General features: G+C 43.2%; 2 protein-coding genes across 2 annotated transcripts in view; one reads left to right on the top strand and one right to left on the bottom strand.

Annotated features, from left to right (window-relative positions):
* bltp3a (bridge-like lipid transfer protein family member 3A) overlaps positions 1 to 11,614 on the bottom strand; it is a 32,019-nt gene extending 20,405 nt beyond the window's left edge. Inside the window, exons 1-4 of the mRNA XM_062541848.1 lie at positions 11,436 to 11,614; positions 5,527 to 5,689; positions 3,642 to 3,680; positions 1,493 to 1,584 (exon numbers count right to left, since the gene is read on the bottom strand). Of these exons, the coding sequence (XP_062397832.1) occupies positions 1,493 to 1,584; positions 3,642 to 3,680; positions 5,527 to 5,689; positions 11,436 to 11,479 (338 nt within the window). The 5' untranslated portion in view covers positions 11,480 to 11,614. The remainder of the gene's footprint in view (positions 1 to 1,492; positions 1,585 to 3,641; positions 3,681 to 5,526; positions 5,690 to 11,435) is intronic.
* Positions 11,615 to 13,117: 1,503 nt separating this feature from the next.
* On the top strand, positions 13,118 to 22,081 carry ilrun (inflammation and lipid regulator with UBA-like and NBR1-like domains). The gene is made up of 5 exons (XM_062541840.1): positions 13,118 to 13,421; positions 14,910 to 15,064; positions 15,196 to 15,393; positions 15,655 to 16,046; positions 19,885 to 22,081. Exons 1-5 carry the CDS (start codon positions 13,264 to 13,266, stop codon positions 19,918 to 19,920), a joined length of 939 nt encoding a protein of 312 aa, XP_062397824.1. The 5' UTR covers positions 13,118 to 13,263; the 3' UTR covers positions 19,921 to 22,081.
* Positions 22,082 to 22,777: the final 696 nt, after the last annotated feature.

The following is a 22,777-nucleotide window of genomic DNA, read 5'->3' as shown; positions in this document are numbered from 1 at the left end:
ATTTCCTGTGTATTAGCCACATTGTTTATAAACTGCAGGACAGTGTTTTATCCAAGTTAAAATAAACAAAACCATATTAATACCATATTAACTGCTGCCGTGTATTAACCTCATTGCTGAAGAAATTTAGCAAAATCAATGTATAAGCCACGGCTAACAGTTGGGAAATTACGGTAGTAACAGAATCTGAATGGGCATGTTAAGAAGTTGTTAGCATTTGTGTATTTATGGCGTGACTCAAGTTATATTCACTGCTAATGTTAATGAAGGTACTCAGATCAGAAGAAATAGAGGATATAAGATCATTGAATCCAAATCTCTATGCTGCCTGATGAGCTTGCGATGCGAGAGTGGTACAGTACATGCTCTCCCAAATAATGAACTGCTGTATACCAATAAAAAGGAGAGGATACAATGGACCACTTGTCTTGGAAACATGGAAAAACGGTTACATGGGTTTAAAAAAAATCTGACTTTGAATAAAATGTTTTGTTATTTCAACTATTAATAGCTGAACACTAGAAATCCTCCAATCAGCTCATATTAAACTTAAAGGAACCCATTAACCTACTTTTGACAAGTCAAAGAATGGCTCCCACCCTTTTTTAAAGTATATTCGTTTGCCTTTTTGCATCTATTCAGATTGGACAGTGGAGAGTGGGAGAGAGATGGAGTGGGATTAGGAAATGACCGCAGGTCGGACTCACACCCAAATAACTGTGGGCACTTGGGCCCGAAAGCATCTCAATTCCCCCAGAATGCCTCTTACTTTTGACCTGCACTGTGGGGGACAGATGACTTGTACCTTTGGCCTGCTGCAATGCTATGGGGTAGAAACAGCTTTGACCTCTGACCTGCAGTAATGGCTATGAGGTACCGACGGCTCTTATCTTTGACCTGCAGTAATGGCTATGGGGGACGGACAACTCTTACCTTTGACCTGCAGTAATGGCTATGGGGGACGGACAACTCTTACCTTTGGCCTGCAGTAATGGCGATGGGGGACGGACAACTCTTACCTTTGGCCTGCAGTAATGGCGATGGGGGACGGACAACTCTCACCTTTGGCCTGCAGTAATGGCTATGGGGGACGGACAACTCTTACCTTTGGCCTGCAGTAATGGCGATGGGGGACGGACAACTCTCACCTTTGGCCTGCAGTAATGGCTATGGGGGACGGACAACTCTTACCTTTGGCCTGCAGTAATGGCGATGGGGGACGGACAACTCTTACCTTTGGCCTGCAGTAATGGCTATGGGGGACGGACAACTCTTACCTTTGGCCTGCAGTAATGGCGATGGGGGACGGACAACTCTTACCTTTGGCCTGCAGTAATGGCGATGGGGGACGGACAACTCTTACCTTTGGCCTGCAGTAATGGCGATGGGGGACGGACAACTCTTACCTTTGGCCTGCAGTAATGGCTATGGGGGACGGACAACTCTTACCTTTGGCCTGCAGTAATGGCGATGGGGGACGGACAACTCTTACCTTTGGCCTGCAGTAATGGCGATGGGGGACGGACCATTGGGGGCCCGGGGCTCCTCACACGTCCGCATCTCCACCTCCACCTTGTCCAGGAACTGCAAAGGGAGTGGACAGAGGACACAGGTCAGATGTGTGGGTTTGTGTGTATGTAGGGCTATGGACTGCAGAGGGAGTGGACAGAGGACACGGGTCAGATGTGTGGGTTTGTGTGTATGTAGGGCTATGGACTGCAGAGGGAGTGGACAGAGGACACGGGTCAGATGTGTGGGTTTGTGTGTATGTAGGGCTATGGACTGCAGAGGGAGTGGACAGAGGACACGGGTCAGATGTGTGGGTTTGTGTGTATGTAGGGCTATGGACTGCAGAGGGAGTGGACAGAGGACACGGGTCAGATGTGTGGGTTTGTGTGTATGTAGGGCTATGGACTGCAGAGGGAGTGGACAGAGGACACGGGTCAGATGTGTGGGTTTGTGTGTATGTAGGGCTATGGACTGCAGAGGGAGTGGACAGAGGACACGGGTCAGATGTGTGGGTTTGTGTGTATGTAGGGCTATGGACTGCAGAGGGAGTGGACAGAGGACACAGGTCAGATGTGTGGGTTTGTGTGTATGTAGGGCTATGGACTGCAGAGGGAGTGGACAGAGGACACAGGTCAGATGTGTGGGTTTGTGTGTATGTAGGGCTATGGACTGCAGAGGGAGTGGACAGAGGACACAGGTCAGATGTGTGGGTTTGTGTGTATGTAGGGCTATGGACTGCAGAGGGAGTGGACAGAGGACACAGGTCAGATGTGTGTGTGTGGGTTTGTGTGCATGTAGGGCTATGGACTGCAGTCTAGGATGGGCCACAGCAACACTGACATCTTAAGGAAAGTTCAGACCAAAGATTCCCGACGAGACGAGACGAGACAAGAGGAGACGAGCCGCGACCTTCTAAAACCTTGCAACTGGGACTCAACATGTTTAATGCTCTGCGACGGCTTGCGACGGCTTGCAACTACGTGCAACTTCTAATTCCCACCGTCCCACTGCAACTTCAAATTCCCTAAATTCCTTTTAACGGAGTCAGTTAGTCTCGTCGCGTCAGGAATCTTTGGTGTGAATTGGGCTTTACACGCCAAAGCCCTGCTCAGCAAGCTTCACTGGGTAGGCAGTAGCTAGTATAGAGGAAAATGTTTGTCATGTCCAGACAAAAACATCTGTAGGTAGTCCAGTCGGCTGTACCCTGACTGTGTGCTTCGAGGGAAATGGAACACGGGAGAGGGAAAGAGAGAGTGACAGATGGAGAGAAAGGACAACAGGATTACTATATTTACAGCTCAATGTCTCTAAAACAAAAGAGATGCATATAGACCTCCATAATCCTCCTGTCCCTGCACCAACACTGCACCAACTCTCATGAATGGCACAGCAGTGGACACAGTAAGCCAATACAAGTACTTGGGCACAAGTGCAGTGAGCCAATACAAGCACTTGGGCTCAATTTTAGATGATAAACTGACCTTTGATGCCAATACAGACACTCAATCTGCCAAAAGGTCAATCAGAGATAGTTCTTTTTGAGGAAGTTAAAAAGATTCAGGGTTGACAAATCACTTCTTAGAATAATTGACTTATCTTTCATTGAATCAGCTTTAACTTTTGCTATGATCTGCTGGTTTGGCAACCTGAGCGTGACAAACAAAAATAGACTTGGTAGAACTGTTACTGTCTGTCAAAAGATAAACAAACACTGACCTCAACAGCATTGGGTATGTGTAAGAGTTCAGAGCCACACAGAGAGCAATGGCCAAACTCTAATCACTCACTCCCGTCACTAGTTTTGTCTCCTGCCATCAGGGTCTAATCATTCAGTCTAATAACTTGAAATCATTTGTCCCATCAGATGTTGGGTTTCTTAACAAGTTTTCAAGTCAAGTCTACACTCAGACTATTATAATCTTCCACAAGGGTACGTGATTTTACCGTCTGTATGTGTATTATACTGTAATTGATTTATTATCTCATGTTTTATGTTGATTGAGTGTATTATGCTGACTAGTGGCTGTGAACCAAATGGCCCCTCAGGGACAATAAAGACTATCCTATCCTATCCTATCCTATCCGAAAGACGAACAGAAAGACTGATTCAATCACACTATCTGTCTCCTTACCAGGCAGATAGGGCTGGTCTTCAGCTTGGTCCATTGAATCTAGATGAGAAAAAAGATGAAACATCAATTTAGCAGCAGTCATCAAATAGTATTATCACAACTCATTTACATACCATTCGAGACACACCGCCAGATTTAATTAACAAGTGTTTCCCCACAGGAACTGCAGTCATAACACTGACTTGTGTTAGTGTTCTGCTCTACCAGTTCAGCTATGGGCCTACAGATGACAATTTACTCCAGGTTCTCCGACTCACAGCCTCCTCCCTTCTTTCCGCACTGTCCAATCATTTATTGATTCGGCCTCCACTCAGTCTCAAGTCCGGATGTTGTGAATGGAGCCTCACAATGGGACTAAAATTAACCTCGTCGCCGAGCCTGAGAATCCTGCATTAAAGTTAATGGGCAACATGAGCTGTGGAAGTTATGAGGCAAGCCCAGACCCTCCAGCCCTGCTGATAATCATCACCACCAGCTTCCCGGGTTTCTGTGTGTGTGTGTGTGTGTGTGTGTGTGTGTGTGTGTGTGTGTGTGTGTGTGTGTGTTACTGTAGCATAAGCAATCGTGACTGCATTGGTCTTTATCTCCAATCTCAAAGCCAAGGGGCTTTGCTCCATTGACTGCCCTGTTGTACTGTCCCTCTCCATCTCCATCTCTCCACCACACCATCGCTAAACCACACTTATCTATACAGAGGCAGGGGTGGCAGCAGCAGCAGCAGCAGCCGTAGGTCTGGATATTACATTCTATTTATCTATCTATCTATCTGATTCAATGGTGCTTAGGTGTGCATGACTCTCAAGTGTGTGGTTTCCTCTCTCTCTTTCCGTAACAGAACAAGTTTCCGTAACAGGTGACGGAGGGCTGACCGGACGCCGTCACCACAGTGACGTGGCATGACGTCATTCTGCGCACATCGGAGCACCGAGTCAGCTCAGTTCATCTCATGACGCACTTCACGAGCCGTGAGGATTTTTAATGAAATTGGAAGCTATGCTGCCAACACTTGGCTCTGGGACGTTTGCCATATTGTAAAATGTCAGACACTAGCGCTCTGATGATAAAGAGTGAGGGCTGTGATCTGATAAACAGTCACCTTTTCCCAGTATTTGTGTTGTAGACTCGCATATGCATATGTTATTTATTATGTGCCTTCTTACTTCATCACGGGTGTCAAGAGCATAGAATTACAAAGGCACTAGGGACTGTCTCCATCAAATGGAAGTGAATATTGAATACAGATGACCAATTACTAGATGACAAGTACTAGATGAGGGGTACAGCTTTATCAAACTAATCCCCTGGAGTCCGACTGAGGCTGTACTTTCAATTAAAATGCCTTACAAGAATGCAGCAAGGATTTCCCCAAGTACAAGTGATAGGATATTAGTCTGGAAGGGCCTCAATGTTCCAGAAGAAAACCGACCCTTAAGAGTTTGAGGAAACTGCACTGGGTGCATCCAAAGGGGTCCCATAAAACAAGGAGTGGACCATATTATACTGTACTTCAGTCTGAGAGGTTCGGTATACTCTTCTCCAGAGAACATTTCAGTGGATTCTCAAGTATTTTTCCGAACCTCAGTCCCACTATGAAACGGCGCCTTCCTCTACCTGAATGGCTTGTATTACATTACATTACATTACAGTACATTGTACATTATATTTTAGCAGACACTTTTTGTCCAAAGTGACTTACATATGTCAACTATATTACAAGGGATCACATTGTCCTCGGAGCAACTTGGGTTAAGTGCCTTGCTCAATGGCACAACAGTGGCAGCCGGGAATTGAACCGACAACTTCCAGGCTACTGCACACTTGACCAGCTCCTTAACCACTACACTACCACCGCCCTTACACACACACACGTGTGTGTGGCACCTACCCGGATGGCGGCCTTGTTGCAGTAGACGCGTGTCACGGCCAGCCACGTGGGGAGGTCCAGCATGTTCTGCAGCACCTCCTCATCCAGCTCCAGGTTGGACAGCTGCCCCTCCCCCTTCAGCGTGCTCAGGTTGATCTTGTCCGGTGACAGGTTCTTGGTGAACCTGGGAGGAAACAAGCATGATTGAAAACAAGACTACAAACTCACAAGGCAAGGCTCATATCTATGGGCTAGAAATAACTCAATGTCATTAGTCTGCTGTTATGAATTCATACACAGTCAAGTGCTGCAGCATTGATGTAAGGATGGGCCTGTCCAGTATAGTCTAATTGATAACTATGCATTTGGCAAGATTGAGAATGGATTGGCAGTTTTCCGCAACGTAGGCAGTTATTAATACCATACTGTACTGTAGCAACGTCTTGTTTTCAGAACATGGGCAGGGCAGGTTCTCATTGATAAAGCAGCTGTGGAATGTGGTAATTCAGAATGAATGATTCTGGAATGCAGCCAAGCCTTAACCTCAATGCTTTTCTGAATTACAAGCAGCCATGTTGTTTTGACAGGCTGGGGTTACAGTTTTACATTAGCGATGACATTATGGAGATCTGGAAACCTCAGAGACCCAAATAAAAAAACAATACTGATGAATAATGTGCTTCTGAGGAGTTTCCAAATCCAATATTTTCTTGTAACACGATGACATCTTGAAGACCGTTATTCCACTTATAGCCAGCTTGCCACACATGTATTTTAAGCATGCGCACAACCCACAAAGGAAACATGTGTTTCCTTTTAAAAGAAGCAAACATGTTTAGTTTGAAGCACTACTTTTTAACATTATTCACAGAATAGATTGCTGGCTTAGTTAGGCTTCAATATTCAATTGTTGTTAAGTCCAAGTACTTTAGCTTGCCAGTTTCATATTGACAACAATGTAACGGCAGATTACATTAAAGTCAACGTTATCAGGCCACTCCTTAGGATTCATTTATCAGCCCGAGGTTTCATAGCTCAAGCTATGAGTAAACAGTGACTATGTGAAAGGTCCACTCCTCACAAGAAGGCAAAAACAGAGGGCAGCAAGTCCACAAGGACAACCCCATAGCTCAGAACCCTCACAACACAGCACTGTTTTCACTGTGGAGAGGGAGGGAGGGATGAGTGGACCGTAGGCTACTGGGACACATGTCAGAGCTCGCTTTCTTTCTTTGTCTAATGGTCAAGCCAACATGTGCCTACAATGAGGTCATGGATGAGGGGATGGGAATCATGGGGATGCACACACACACACACACACACACACACACACACACACACACACACACACACACACACACACACACACACACACACACACACACACACACACACACACACACACACACACACACACACACACACACACACACACACACACACACACACACACACACACACACACACACACACACACACACACACACACACCAACCACACACACACACACACACACACACACACACACACACACACACACACACACACACACACACACACACACACACACACACACACACTCCCATCCAACCCTCAGACCCTCACAGACACACATAGCCACATACACTTAACCCACACATGCAGACCCTCACATAAATACTCAAGACTCTCTCTCCATCATCATGAGACACACACACACACACACACACATATATATATGGCCCAGTCCATACATCCTATCACAATGACAGTAAGTGGCTGGCTGCAGGATAGTAATGAGATTAGGCGTGCATCTGCAAGTGCCTTGGGGCTGCTCCTAGTGTAATCACCCACTCATTGGAGCAGCACTCGCCCTCTCAGAGAGCCTGACTGCTCCGAGACGCCACACAAACCTCCTGGATGACCAACAAAAATAGCCCTCTTCACAGGCATGGACTCTCCTCTATCCCTAAATACGGCTCTGAATATAAAAGGGGAAACAAGGAAAGAAGGACAAAATGAAAGGAAAATGGAGCACGCACAAAAAGAGGCAGAGGGTGTATGCATGTGTATGCATGTGTGTGTGTGTGTGCGCGTGTGTGTGTGTGTGTGTGTGTGTGTGTGTGTGTTTCAAATGGCATCCTTGGGAAATATCTGGAGATGAAGCCTTCTGACGGAGCACGATGCATTTTAAATGGGATGTTCTCTCTACGGTGAGGATGGAGGGAAGGGAGTAAGGAGGGAGGGGGAGTGAGAGAGAGAGAGAGAGAGAGAGAGAGAGAGAGAGAGAGAGAGAGAGAGAGGGGGGAGAGAAAGATCAAAGAAATGCATCTCTCACTACACACAGTCCTTATAATTCATTCAGCTCAGCCATTGAGGCATGTCTATTTCTGGAAAGGTGGCATCTGATTCTACCCCGTTGCAGACACCTCATGAAGGACAGATGGCTATCAGCAACTAATTAGAGACAAATAAAAGAAAAGTAGCAAATTAGAAAGAAATAAAAAGTATTGTCTGAAACGCATACACATACATCGAATTTATATAACCTCATAACAAACTCCAAACTCTTAACAACACCCAATTTGGCTTGAGACTGCATGCTGCGTCCTGGACCTCCTGGTATAAAAACAATCAGCCCATCGCTCAGCAGGCACTAAATAACTGCTCCCTGCTGCTCAGCTACACCTTCTTAACAAACTCATTCCCTTTCAGGTAAAACAACACCACCCATAAGGCAGCCTCTCCCACTCCCACACCATAAACAATATTATACCACTGCTTGGTCAAATGTGTTTGGAACGTGCATTATTTTTCGATACTACGCACGGCTATGAAGAAGTTCCTTTTTGTTGGGCTTATCACACTTGAATATTTATTCGCCAATGTGAATGTAACGGTAAAAACAACAATGTTGTATCTAAGACAGCGGCAATATAAACGAAAGTGATAGTAGCAGTGGTATAAGCGGGATAATCAACTCCGCGCCGTGCGTTTTATAGGAAAATAATGCACATTCGAAGTGGTATTAAGGTCCCGACACCGCAGGCGGACACTTCGATAAGTGTCGTTGATATCCCTTACATAGCTGAATGTTGGACAGTGAACGTTCTAAAGAATATCTGGGTTCACTGAATTCAACACAGAATTTTAGAACCAATCAAAATGCTGGATGAGATGGTTACGATGGGGCAATCAACTGGCAGAGTAGGGAGACACGCCATGCATCAGTGGCAGTGCATGGTCGACTAGGCTATCCGGTTCTATGGCCATTAAGTGCTGCTCTCCATTAACATCATCCGCCTGTGGACTAGGCTATTGTAGGCAGAATACAAAAGATTCTCCCTTTTTTCTAATTATGCAAATAGTCAAATAGAGTGAGCAGGATTGGGTTTGGACAAGTTGAATCACCACACGGCGCGACGGACGGTGCCACAGCCCAACACTGCCTGGCCCGCGACTCTGATTGTCACTCTGCCCCGAGAGACAGAGATGGAAGGAGCGTGACATAGCCAAAGGGAGAGCTAAGGACAGAACGCAAGTGAGAGAAGGAAGGACTAGAGAGGGGGGGGAGTAAGAGAGAGGGAAGGACAAGAAGAGAGAGAGAGCGAAAGAGATAGCGATAAGAGAGAGAGAGAGAGTGAGAGAGGAGGAAGGACAGTAAGAGAGAGAGAGAGAGAAAGAGAAAGAGAAAGAGAGAGAGAGAAGACCAAGAAAAGGGACACGGTGACAAAAAGCGGGAGAGCAATGATCTGATGCACGGCTGTAAAAGCTTGTCGCTATTTGCTCTTCTTTTCTCGGGTGACTCACACACGATCCACAGCTAACCAGTTTTTGGAGCGGCTCTCAGTGGACGATATAGTGTGTGCTGAGTGCCACTAGAACAACAGCAGAGAGACCTGGGGGACAGAATGCAAGCCCAACACTGGAACACTGGACTCAGAGCTCTGAGCGGAGAGTGTTCTGTTCTGCGCCTCCTGATGTGGCACTCATCATTCTAACAGTGGGCACGAATCACATGAGAGAAGCGAGAGTATACGAAGGGTGGGGGGGGGCGCCATTGGTTCGAGGGATTTGGGGCAAACACAGAAGTCTCCGGTCTGCTGATGAAACACAGTGCTTGCCTCTGTGAATCAGCAACCCTTCCCCCCTCTCTCCTATCCACACCACCACCCCATCAATCCACCTACACTTCTGACAGTCAGTCTGACAATGATGACTAGCACTATCAACACATCACCACCACCAAGCAGCAAAATACAACACACTACTCAAGGTTTCAAGGGGAGAAACCTACTTCTCTGTTACACCTACATAAATCAGAAATCCACTTGCTGCTTCTCACAAATGTCTGAGAGCCATTCCAATCCATTGAGATGAATAACAAAACAGTTAGTCAGTGCCTCTTCATAAAATGGTGATTAACTATTGCTCCAGAAAACAAAACATGTAGCCACTCACAAAACATCAGTCAGCATAAGGCACTATGTCATTTGCTCTCTTGCAGGACTAAAGTAAAATATCTTCTCCATCAACATCTCTGGACAAGAGCGCCCAAACAATCTCTCTCAACTGATTAAAGTTTAAAGAGGCACAAATTGGGCAATGACAGACAGAGGGGGAAAAAAACCCTGGGTGCAGACACACCACAGCAGATCAGTACACCCAGGCTAGTCTGGCTAAAACAAGAGCATATTGACACAATGTGGATCCCCACAGGCCTTCAAAGCAGCCCTGTGATGACTGCGCTGAATGAATTCCTGGCAGGCACTCAGCTCCGACTTGGAATGCGCTCCGCAACAAGCATGTACTTTGACAGAGGCAGCAGGCACGGCATTGGGCAACACAATTGAGTTAAGGAAGATGACCGAGTTTAAGATTGGTCGCTGCCACAAGAACACAGGCCTTACTGTGCAGAGAGGCGAGCCATTCACCTGAGCTTTATTTCAAAGCTTAATATACAGTAATGTTGGATTATTTGGTTCGCTTAATGAAAAGCTGCCAACGATATAGTCAAAACTGTGACATGGCAGCACAAAACATGGGACACATTGAGACATAAAACAAAAAGAAATTACTCTCATCACTTAGTGGGACTTTTGTGCTTATCCATACCATGTCAAAAGCCATCTTCTTTTTTTTTTTCAAACTGTGGTAAACCAATAAGGGCAAACACCGTCTTGGTCACTACTGCAAACAATAAATAGGATACTTTTGTTACATGAAGATATTTAAATTGGCTGTGTTGAGAGGACAGACATGGTTAACCTCGCTTCAGAAAAGGTAACTGTCCAAGAGTCCGCACTAACCATATGAGTTTGATACTCTGTTTGAAATGAGTTACTTGAATGAATGTCTACTGAATATGACATGATCTATCAAGTGCAGTGGACATAATTGAAACATAGTTAGCCAAATAACATTAGCTTCCCATCCAAATGGCCTATAGTAACTTTGATTGTATCTGCAAGCATTCATGCTGTATGACATTAAACAATTAAAATGAATACCGACCAAACCAAGCTGCACTCTCCCTCAGGAACGCAATGAATGTTCCCAATGTGAGTGATGGCTAGCTTGTGGTGATCATGAAATGTTAGGACTCTGCTTTCGTGCACCGACCAACTTGATTTTTAATGATGCTCGGTAACGTTAGCAAATTCAGGGTCCTACGAGCCAGACAGCAAGCTAAGCATCCAGACTAGCAAACAAGCTTCAAGTAACGTTAATCACAAACGTAGGCGTCATGATACAATAGCAGTGAACGTAATTTTTTATGGTCATGTCCTATTTTGATTTGGTCGTCACTGCAGTGTTAGGTTCAACTACAATATACAGGCCTAAAAGTACGTAATGTTAATCTCTTAAAATCAATATCGCACACTAAAAAATCAGCACAAAAACATATAAGAATGTCACGTTTACGTTTACAGGAATCTCTGTTTGCTCACCTCGACAAATGCTTCAAGATTTGCTTTTTAATAATCCCAGCCATTTCCGTTCGTGTTGTCGACTGTCGGAAAGATCTTGTTTGTTTTCAACGTTTAACTACGATTACTGTTTTTGACATATCTGTCTATTTAGCATCTTCGGCATTCCCTCCGTCGGACACTTCCACACCGGTCATTTCATCTTCTCGGTCTTCCAACATCCCACAAGACACTGCGAGAAACATGCAAGGGGGTTCTGAATTTAAACTGCAGCGCTGTCTCGAGTAAACTCTGCATTATAGCACCATCTGTTGAATTTGTTATAGAAATACAGTACCTAGAACTCCTAGATTATTTCTAATATCTAACTGCTAGGCTACTATTTATACCAGTGTTCATTTAAATGTTGGTTCATGTTTTTGAAGTCATGCTCTAAGTTGTTATTGGAGGATATAGGCTATGTCTAACAAGCTTTAATATTTGCAAATATTTCTAATTTGTTTTAATATTTGCAAATATTTCTAATTTGTTTTAATATTTCAATATTGTACATCATTTAAATGGCATACCTTCGGCATTATATTATTCCCACTAACAATGATGGGTTCTGTTGTGTCGTCCAGCCATAAACACTAGGTCAAATTCAAGACTCTTCCTCAGTGGTCCCTTGGTGGAATGAGTTGCCCTGTGCTCTCCATTCCTGTGATAGTTTTGGGTCTTTCAAGAGGGGACTGAAAACATTCTGTTCAGCATAGGCCTACACTAAATGAATTAAGTGGTTCTCATGAGATGGTTTATAAAATATGGTGTTGTTTATTTTCATTGGGCTATTGGTCATTTATAGGCTATTGAATTGACATTATTGTTTATTATTGCTATTTTCTTTAATGTGGTCTTACCAACATTTTGAAACTGTTCATTGTTCCTTTTTAACTATTGTATTGTTTTTTTATTTGTAGGTCACTTTGAACATAACCCTAATAAAACATTCAATCAGACTAATCTATTGGCATTTTGTCGACATTGAAGACATTATAAAATTATCTCTATTTTTTGTTGTCATTAATTAAAGCAAGTATCTCTAAACATGCTCACAAGAGCATATATTGTGTATACCAGAGTAATCAAATTAAGTCCATTAAACTCTGACATAAACCTTGAACCTCTTTAAAGGTATAAGCCAATGAGTCTCATATAATGTGATGAAGTTTAAATCCATATACCATTTCTCTTTAGGCTACCTGGGACCTTTGAAATTGACACCAGAGCACAAATACATCCAACAATTTGATTTAGCCTAGATATCTTTTAAAGTTTGGATTTCTCTGATAGGCTATTGAAAGAAGAACTAGTTGGGGCCTACTTCCAGTTGAAGTAAATGTTTTAAAAAAAAAAAACATTTAAAAAGAGCTAAAAATGTTTTCTTTGTTTAATGTGTTCACCTACTTTCACCTTCATTTTAGGGTAATAGGCCTACATCAGGACCATCTAAAACACTGTATGTCTGTATTGAACAATGAGGATAAGAATACTTTTCTGGTTCACTCAAATTGTTGAATCTGTACATAAATCTGGACTTTCTACACTATTGTTGAGTTGTGTGTTGTTATTTTGAACTTTTGGTGACTGTTCTGGATTTGGGGGTAAAGTGGGCGTGTACCAGGAAGAACTGCGTTCGTCAAAGCAAGAACGAGAATTCCTGATCCATCTGTACAGTCTGTGAACGCACCATAGTCGGCCACTGTAATGTCATGCGCACTCCCGTTGTTTTTGGATTTGTTGTTATGACTGGTTGAGGCCTCGGACTAAATTAAAAGAGGAACCCTGTCGCTGTACCCGGGCACCCGCGATGGAGGGCATGGACATAGATTTAGACCCGGAGCTCATGCAGAAATTTAGCTGCATGGGCACCACTGACAAAGATATCTTAATCACCGAATTCCAAAGACTGCTGGGCTTTCAACTTAACCCTGCTGGCTGCGCCTTCTTCTTGGATATGACTAACTGGTGAGCTCGGGGATGTGAGGCCTGAAGTGTTTTCTCCAATGTTAGCTAATGCTAGCTGTTGGCCTGTGTAACCTCCATCATCCCCGTCGTCATTGTACTGGATATTTTAAGACAGTGCTCCCGTGTTACTAAAAAGAGTTGTTACTAGTACCATTATTTTAAGAGGAGAAGGTGGAAGTCTAGTTGTGGCTTTATAGTGCACGATGTTAGCTAACAGGTTAGCCCGTGACCTCCTGTAGAAAGCTTGTTTTTTAGATAGCTAATATTAGCCAAGTTCGAAATATTGGTGGCCAATGTTAACTAGCTAGGAAATAAAACTGGCAGACTTCTTTTGAAGAGCAGTTAAGGTGGCATACATTAAGTATTGCTAGCCCCAGACTGCAGAGTTCTATCACAGAAGAACTCTCTCGGAAGCCCATAATGCCATAACTTACATGATAATTTTAGCTGGGCATTTTAATAGCGACCAAGGGCTGATTGCTATCGCTAGCTCACTAGCAGACATGTCAACGACCAAGTTAGCTTGTTGGCTAGCTCGTTCGCTTCAGGAACTGAAGGGTAGGGTTTCCCCGACGTAACGTCAGCTGTCGAACGTTAACGTTAGCTTGCTAACTTGTTTTAGGGAGTTTAAATTAAGACAGTCACTTTCAACATCGTGTCCAAATTACACTATTGATTTGCGCAATTTCTATGTTTAAATATTTGGATGTTTAAAGAAATTGCAGCTTCATGATTGTGCTCTGCTAGACAGGTAGTAACGTAGTCTGTTGATGGCACGATTCCAAAGCCCCGTACATGAGCCGCAGTTACATTACGTAACATCATGCAGCTGCAAATCCCGAAATGTTCGAATTCGCTCGACCAGTTAATGACCGGCTCCGTAGTGTCCATAGTTTAATATTAACATCCAACCACAACCCCCAGTCTTAAGCAGCTATACCTTAGAATTTCTCTAGCTATAGATAACGTTGTAGTGGCTAAGGGTCGATAGGAAAGTAACGTTAGAATGTGATCTTGCTACGAGTTATCATCAATGTAATTGGTAACGTGTGTTATACGTCTGAAACATCGTATGCTGTTTGCAAAATAGGATGTAAGTTATTGGTGCAAAGGGTCATAATAAATGTTAAGGGTTCGTGCACAGAATATTGGCAGAATAGATACGCTACTCATACAACGTAAGTTGTTGTTGGAATGGACTTGCATGCGGCATTAGGCGAACTCACAGTCACGTGACGCAGGAAGGAATGCGACTACTAAAATTAGCACCGTGCTCACTGTGCGCTTTCGTGTACTTTCAACATTCGGTAACCTGCATTTCCTTAATAATCAAAATTAATATTCGATGTTTACTATGACATTCAAGACAGTCAAAATAGAAGCATGCAGGCCTGTGTTTTTGGGAATAAATATGCCCCTTTGTGTGTGATTTTGTGTTTGAATCACAATAGTTGTGTGTATTAAATGTGTGTATTTTGTTCTGTAAAGGAATCTTCAAGCAGCCATTGGAGCCTACTATGACTTCGAGAGTCCCAACATCACCGCACCATCCATGTCCTTCGTGGAGGACGTCACTATTGGGGAGGGCGAGTCAGTGCCACCAGACACACCTTTCACGAAAACCTGGAGAATACAAAACACAGGTACGTACGACCGTAATCAATAATCATGTTAAAAAATAACAAAAACGTGTGAAAATCATTGGAGCCAGTTGAGACATGCGTTCAATTGCATCATACCAAAGTGTATTTATTTATTTGTGGTGATCTCACAGGCACAGAGACATGGCCACCCGGGGTTTGTCTAAAGTACGTCGGAGGAGATCAGTTTGGTCACGTGAACATCGTCATGGTGCGTTCGCTGGATCCGCAGGAGATCTCTGACGTGAGTGTACAGATGCGCAGCCCGGTGACCCCAGGCATGTACCAGGGCCAGTGGAGGATGTGCACCGCCACGGGACTATTCTACGGAGGTGAGGACCTACTAGTCAGGGACTGCATATTTGCCCTTTCCATTAGGAGCGTAATGGTAGACATTAGACTGGTATATGGTATACAATTTTTTTTCCCTTTCAGTTTTTCAGACTTGGTTTGAATTGGCCTTATGGTAATATGCAGCCAAATACCTGTGTTCTCAAATAAGTGTATGAGGTGCAAACCCTTGTTAAAGCTCTCTCTCTGTCTCTCTCTCTCTCTCTCTCTCTGTCTCTCTCTCTCTGTCTCTCTCTGCGCAGACGTCATCTGGGTGATCCTGAGCGTTGAGGTGGGGGGCCTCCTGGGCGTGACCCAGCAGTTGTCATCTTTCCAGCCTGAATTCAACACGCAGCCCCACCGCCACCTGGAGGGAGACTTCAACCCCTTCGCCTCGCCTCAGAAGAACAAGGACGGCGGGGGAGGGGGAGAAGGGGGAGGCGGAGGAGACATCGCCGAGCAGCAGCATCAACAGCACCACCACCACCACCAACACCAACACCAACACAGCGACGGCGGCCTAAAGGGGCCTGGCGCAGGCTGGGAGAGCGGCCCTGAGCACATTCAGCCTGAGCAAAACGGACTGTCACACAGCTCTGTGTCTCTAGCCACAAACAACCTGCAAAACAACCTGTCGGTAGTGACCTACAGCCAGGTGAGTGAGGGAGCGAAAGTGTGTGTGTGTGTGTGTGTGTAAGCAAGTGTGTGTGTGTGTGTGTGTGTGTGTGTGAGCGAATGTCTGTGTGAGAGTGAGTTTGAGGTGAGTAAAACGAGAGGCACTTGACAGTGTGGAACACTAAACACATGGAGTAGCTTCGGGTGTGTCCTAGCATTGTGTTTTTATGCAAGTTTTCAACACAGAGCTCTTACAAGTAAAGGCTGGGTCAGAAGACTATAGCTAAACAATAACAATGAGGTATATTGTGACCTGGATAGATGTTATTCTCAACCCCCTTTCTTTAGCAGTATTATGAATATTACAAAGCAGACATTGTGGGCTGCTATGCATTCTAACTAAAACGCAATAACAGGAAGCATATGTAGTTGATTGATAGCAATTGTGATGAGTGGCATGTGAAATTCCAAAGTGGCCACACACATTTGCAAATTTCAGTGAATGGTCCATATACACGGGAGCCTCTTAAGCCAGTGTATTTATTTCTAGTGGAGCATCAGCTGTGTGACGGCATCTTGTTGTTTTCTGCTCCTTACATGTTCACTCTGACACTGAATATCTTGTTTGCCTAATAATGGCTGGGTTTCCCAAAATTGTTAAGAAGCTCTTAAGTGCTAAGAACTTCTTAGGAGCGTTGTAAGAATGTTCTAAGAACGCTCCTAAGAAGTTCTTAGGACTTAAGAGCTTCTTAACGATTTTGGGAAACCCGGCCAATAACAATTTTGACACGCATGACTCCCTCTACATCGTAAAGTGTTGACACCCAGCCGGCCCAGGTAGACACTAATTTCATTAACCGGAAATAAATGAGCTGCCTTAAGCGCCTTCCATGGATATGGTCCATTGTATACTGAATAAATAGGTGGTACCATGCATGCCCTTGAGGTTTGCCTAGTCACCAGGAGAGAATCTTTTCAGTTAGATCACACTGCAGCTGACAGTCACCGATCTTATCAGTTAACATTGATAATCAGGTGTTGATCAAATCACGGCACAGCAATGGAGTAACCACAATGACGTCTTCAACACATGCAACATGCAGATAACAGCAACACAACACAACACAACGCTTCATATAGATAACTGTATTTGCTGCTGGTGAAGTAGGCCTAAGTGCAGTTATACAAACATGACACCTTATAAGCCTGTAAACTTAAAAAATGTCTATTGTATTCAGTCTAATACTTGTCCAATACATTATAATCTATCAGATGATCAGTCATTTTAAGTGCAACACTGAAAAATAAACTGGGTTTGAAAGTATAAAAGGTATACATACAGTATAAATTATATGAATTTTCTAGCCTGGCATGTGTGCTCAACTTGTAAGCATGCTTCAATGAAATGCCAGTACAATACTCACAAAAAGTTAGGGATATCTGGCTTTCGGATTAAATTGAATTAAGCACTGAAACATTGAACTGTTGGACATGTGCATGCATTCAAACGTTTAGAGAAGGTCACATTAAGTTCACCTCTAAGGGTTATTGTGGATTTGCAATATTCCAATATTGCATTTAACAGTGCTACATTGACTCATTGTGCTATATGTGTGATATTATCAGTATATCCATGTTATATTATCGTTACTATCCATGCTTGAGGTTATACTCCAACATCAATTTTGGGCCATATCACTCAGCCCTGACCTTAAAAATAACAGCTTGAAATTTTAATTTAAAAATGCTAATTAATACATTTCATGGCCTTTTACAACAAAATAACATCCAGCGAGGAAATAGTTCACATAATTGTATGCAACTGAAAAAGAAGAGGTTCAAACTAGTCAAACTAGTGACAGAATAATTGACCTGTGCTATGAGTGAGTGTTGTGTATGTTGTAACAGAAGCTGTTTATATTATGTTATAGTTCTTATTTTCTACAATTGGGCTTGCAGTATTCACCTTTAGCCGAATCAATCTACAAATATAATTCAATACATACATCATAATGCAAGCAAATGGCTGTGAAGTTGGAGTTTGACTGCATTCAAATGCCAAAAGGCTGAGGTTTATTTGAAAGAAGTACTGAAGGAACAGTAGAAGGATTGGCCAGCAGTGCAGGAGATAGGGGTCAGACAAAGGATTAGCGGGTATGACTAGAGGTTGAAAATATGTCAAGTATGTAGGTGATTACAAAAGAGTTGGGGGTTAAGCTGTTATTTGAAGATCCACCAGTATGCGTAGAACTTGTTCAACTGCATTAGGACCAGAGGACCCAATGCTTTAAACCAGGACCTCTTGTATTAACGAATAAAATGGAATGCAATTTGTAACAGGAGTTCTGACATTTAAAAATAGTCATCTCATCAATTACAGGAGTGAATTTCAACAGGTGGGCTGTAGTGGAACACAAAAGTGGCTGAACGTTTTATTGCTAGATGCACAATTTCTATAATGCCATTCATTCTTGCCTAGCCCCCCGTCTTAAAAGCCTGGGACTTTCTCTCTCTGCTGCCTCCTTTTTGTTGGAGGTTTACAGTAGACCATTTCAATCTGTTCCTCGAGGGTTTTGGGTTGAAATGTTCAAAACCAACAAAGACACGTGGAAATGGAAATGAATCGGACTTCAGCATAATGCACTATAAAATGTAGAAACCTTGTTTTTTTATCTTTTATATGTCCCTAAGTCACCATTAGCTCAGTGTTGTATCATGTGCTGCCGGAAATGCCTAAGGAACGCACCTGTTTCTTTATGCAGTTGAAAGGATCTATACAATGTATACAACTTGCGCACACACCCACAGATAATAAGACTCCTTATCAACTGAGATGATAGGCTGACATGAGACGGCGTACCTGACTTTGCATTCACGTCAAAGGGCTGACCTCACATACTTACCAAGTTGATTACACCCATTGGGTGTGAAATCCACTTCGAATACACTGATACACCCATGTGCAGTATTATTATGAAACTTTTATTACTAAGTAAGTAACTTGTATGGTAGGAGCAGGCTTCACTCAGTCTCTTGGTTTGTCTTTGAGAGTGCTAGACCAAACTTATATGTTTACTAAGAAAAGGAAAAAAGGTCGCACTTTGCATATAAACGTGTTTTTTATTGTTGCACAGACGCGTTTCGGCTTAGCGCCTTCCTCAGTGTGCTCCAAAGTGAGCACACTGAGGAAGGCGCTAAGCCGAAACGCGTCTGTGCAACAATAAAAAACACGTTTATATGCAAAGTGCGACCTTTTTTCCTTTTCTAAGTAAGTAACTTGACATACTGTCATACTTGACTCAAACTCCACCCATTGCTGTGTACTGTTCCAATGAGCGCTATTCCAGATAGATTTTAAAAGGCAACTCCGTTTGTGAGGCCACCAACAGTCGAGGGGGCACTTAAACCTCGAGCAGAGCATTCCTATTATAAAAAGTGTTTTTTTTTTATGTTTGTGGGGGTAGTTGTTTTTGGGAGGGGGGGGGGGTGTGTTATAAATAATGTAAGGTTCCTCCTTATCACAGGATTTGCCTTAAATGTAAAAAAAAGAGAGAAATTAAAATGCCTACATGAAAAAAGGAACCAAAGAACCTAAAAGGTTAATAGGTTATCAGACATTAAAAATGGATGAAAATGAAAATGTCCCCTCTACTGTTGTTGTCCCCACAAACTGCCTCTACTCTATCTATGACCTTGTACATTTCTAGAACAGGCAATGGGGGGAGGTTGAGTGAAATGCCTTTCACAGTGTGTGTGTGTGTGTGTCCGTGTGTGTGTCCGTGTGTGTGTGTGTGTTGTCCCTACTAAGTTCAAATGTACCCAGTATCTTTCAGAGGTGTAGAGCCTGAACTTTCTTCTTGTTTCTCTCTTCCTTTCAGGATAGTCATGGACCCTACCCCTTTGGACAGTCTTAAATGTGGATGTGGTCATGGCCAAGATGCAGTGGAACAGTGGCCTTGATCTTACACTATCCAACAGGGGAGGGGCATCTAACAGAGAGGGGTGTGTGGGGGGGGTTAGAGGTGGAGGGTTGGAGGAGTGAGTATCCCAGAGTTCCTACTGACACTTTTACAAACGTGCTCCTCCTCCCGGCCACCAAGCAACATGAAAATTATGAAGACAAGGCTGTACTGTCCCCACCATACAATTCAGCCAACATTCAACACCCAGAGTATGCATGTGTGAATGCTAATTTAAAGACGAGTGCTTTGGATCTTTTTAAAAAACGTGAGAGGAAAAAAAAACTTTTTTTTTTTTTCGTTATTTGTTTTTGGTCTTTATTTTTTTTAGATGTCAACACAGAGTTCAGTCGAGTCCATAGTATCGAAAGTGGGACAGTGTGTATGTTTGTGTATGTGTGCGTACAGCTGTGTGCATATGTGTGCAAATGTGTATTGTGTGCACGCCTCCACGTGTGTGTGTGTGTGTGTGTGTGTGTGTGTGTGTGTGTGTGTGCGTGTGTGTGCGTGCGCGTGCGTGTGCGTGTGTGTGTGTGCAACCTGAAAGAGATGCTAGGGAGGAAAAAGCCATTGAGGTAAAAATTGCTTATCGAGTGACTAGGCCTAATTCTCAAGCTGACATATAACTAATAGAACTCCTTTTATTTTGTACATTTCTATTGCAATGGAGAGTATTCAATATTTCAGAGATGGCAGATCACAACTCAAAGACATTCTGAAATCATATATCCACCCTTTGCCATCCTGTCACAAGCTTTGAATCTAACTTGCTAGTTGTGTGTGTGTGTGTGTGTGTGAGAGAGAGAGAGAGAGAGAGTATGAGGGGGTGAGGGGGAGAGAGAGAGAGAGAGAGAGAGAGAGAGAGAGTTGTTGACATTCTGTGTTTTTTCAGTAGAGGGAGGCATTTGGCAAAAGGATAAACTTGACACCTGTCGGGTGTTGGCCCCAGGGGCAATTTGGCAACCTTGCAGTGCTTCTTCCTACGCTTGCCGTGTGCCAGTGGTGGGAGGATGTTTAGGGCGGGGCCTCTCTTGGCACTACACTGGCTTAATCCATTACAGTTCCACGTGTCCCAGAATATGGCATTTGTCAACAACTTTTAGCTTATTGCATCAAGTTGAATGTATCTGTTGTGAATGTAAGGTGTTTGAAATTTTCACTGTCTGATTCGTTTATGGAAAGCTCAAAGGCTGAAGTCCAAAATGCTCAGATGTTCTTGGACGGCATTTAACTTGGATGTGCTCCTGATATCTATAATTGCAATCTCGTACAAAAAAAAAAATTATGTTCATGATTTCTGGAAATTCTGCTGTTGTGTAAGTATCACTAACTAAGTTTGCAAATCGAGATGCTGCAGGGTAACAGAAAATCTATTGATTATTAATTACAATGTTTCATACAAAGATTTGGCTGTAGATCCCAATCATTGATTCAGAATGTAATCGTACAAGCCTAGTGTCTCATCTCTATGCACTGACCTATCAAGCCCTGGGCCTCAACAGTACACATAATGGCTGTTCATTAGGGAGTATATGCTGGTTTTTTTGTTGTTTTTTTAAATATATATATAAATATATATTTTATTTTTTAAAGGCCCTCAGTGTGTATTTAGCAATGTGTAATTTGTCATTTTAAATGCGTTAGAAATGCTTTGGTCACACTCAGTGGTGCAAGGCTTTTTCATAAGCAAAAGATTTCTTAGATTCCTGAAATGAACCCAAGCCAACACCTTCAGGGCACAGGCAAGGCATGTCAGTTTTTTCCGTTCTTGTGTTATTGTATTTTAACCACTTTTTTTTTTTTTTTGGCACGCATTTGCTTCCTTAACGTTCTCTTTCTGCATTATCTCACTCTTTTTTTTGTTATTCTAATTCGTTCTCCATCATAGCCAGTCTGCTTGTTTGCTCGTCCTTTTTTTTGGGAGTGTTCAGCTTCGAAACTCCCCACCTGACGATGGGTTTTGGGTTTCCTTCAGTCGGTTAAGCAATGAGTTTGCACAGGGTTGGAGTGTTGAATGGATGATGAGTTGGATGAGTAGGGTTTGAATGGGTCCGCATTGGAGTTCCACCACCACGGCAAATCAGCAAGAAATAAAGAATCTGAACAAATGATCAAAGGCCCCTGTTGCTCTATCCTCTTTGTGTCACACTCATTAAACAATAAATGTTTTTAAGGTATTTGTACAATAATGTTAAGCATGGTTACAATGAGTAGTCAGTCAGTGTCTGCTGTAGAAACACGTAAAGAATCCAGACCAGCAAGGCCTCAAAATATTTCCAACAAGTACTGACAAGGTTGGTGTAAAGGTATGGGAAAGTGGAGGACTCTTCACAAGACAGAGGGCCCACATAGATCGTAATAGTAACATTATTAATATTGAGTCATGTTCTTAAGGAGTTGTACGTAATTTGTTATTTGTCATGGTGCATACCTGTAGTAGGACACATTCATTCATAGCTCCAACTCCATCTTTGATTTACCACGTGTGCTCATTTACTGAGGCAGACAGTATATTTGTGTGTGTGTGTGTGTGTCTGTCTGTCTGTGGCCAGTTGGGTGGGCCTGTGTGTGGCGGTCTCACACCCCGCCACATGATAGATGATATATTATTGTGTTTGCAATAATAATAAGCAATTAGTGCACATGGATGGATGATGAGTTGGATGACAAGAGTGTGAATGGGTGTTTTAATTAATATAAACATAAAGAGACAATGCTATGTCTGTCTTGTGAACAGTCTTCCACTTTCCCACACCTTAGACCAACAATGGCCGGGTTTCCCAAAATCGTTAAGAAGCTCTTAAGTCCTAAG

The sequence above is a fragment of the Sardina pilchardus genome, chromosome 7 (genome assembly GCF_963854185.1).
Source record: "Sardina pilchardus chromosome 7, fSarPil1.1, whole genome shotgun sequence".
Lineage (NCBI taxonomy): Eukaryota > Metazoa > Chordata > Actinopteri > Clupeiformes > Clupeidae > Sardina > Sardina pilchardus.
The sequence above is the reverse complement of the archived record's forward strand: the minus strand, read 5'-3'. Positions and strand labels throughout refer to the sequence as shown.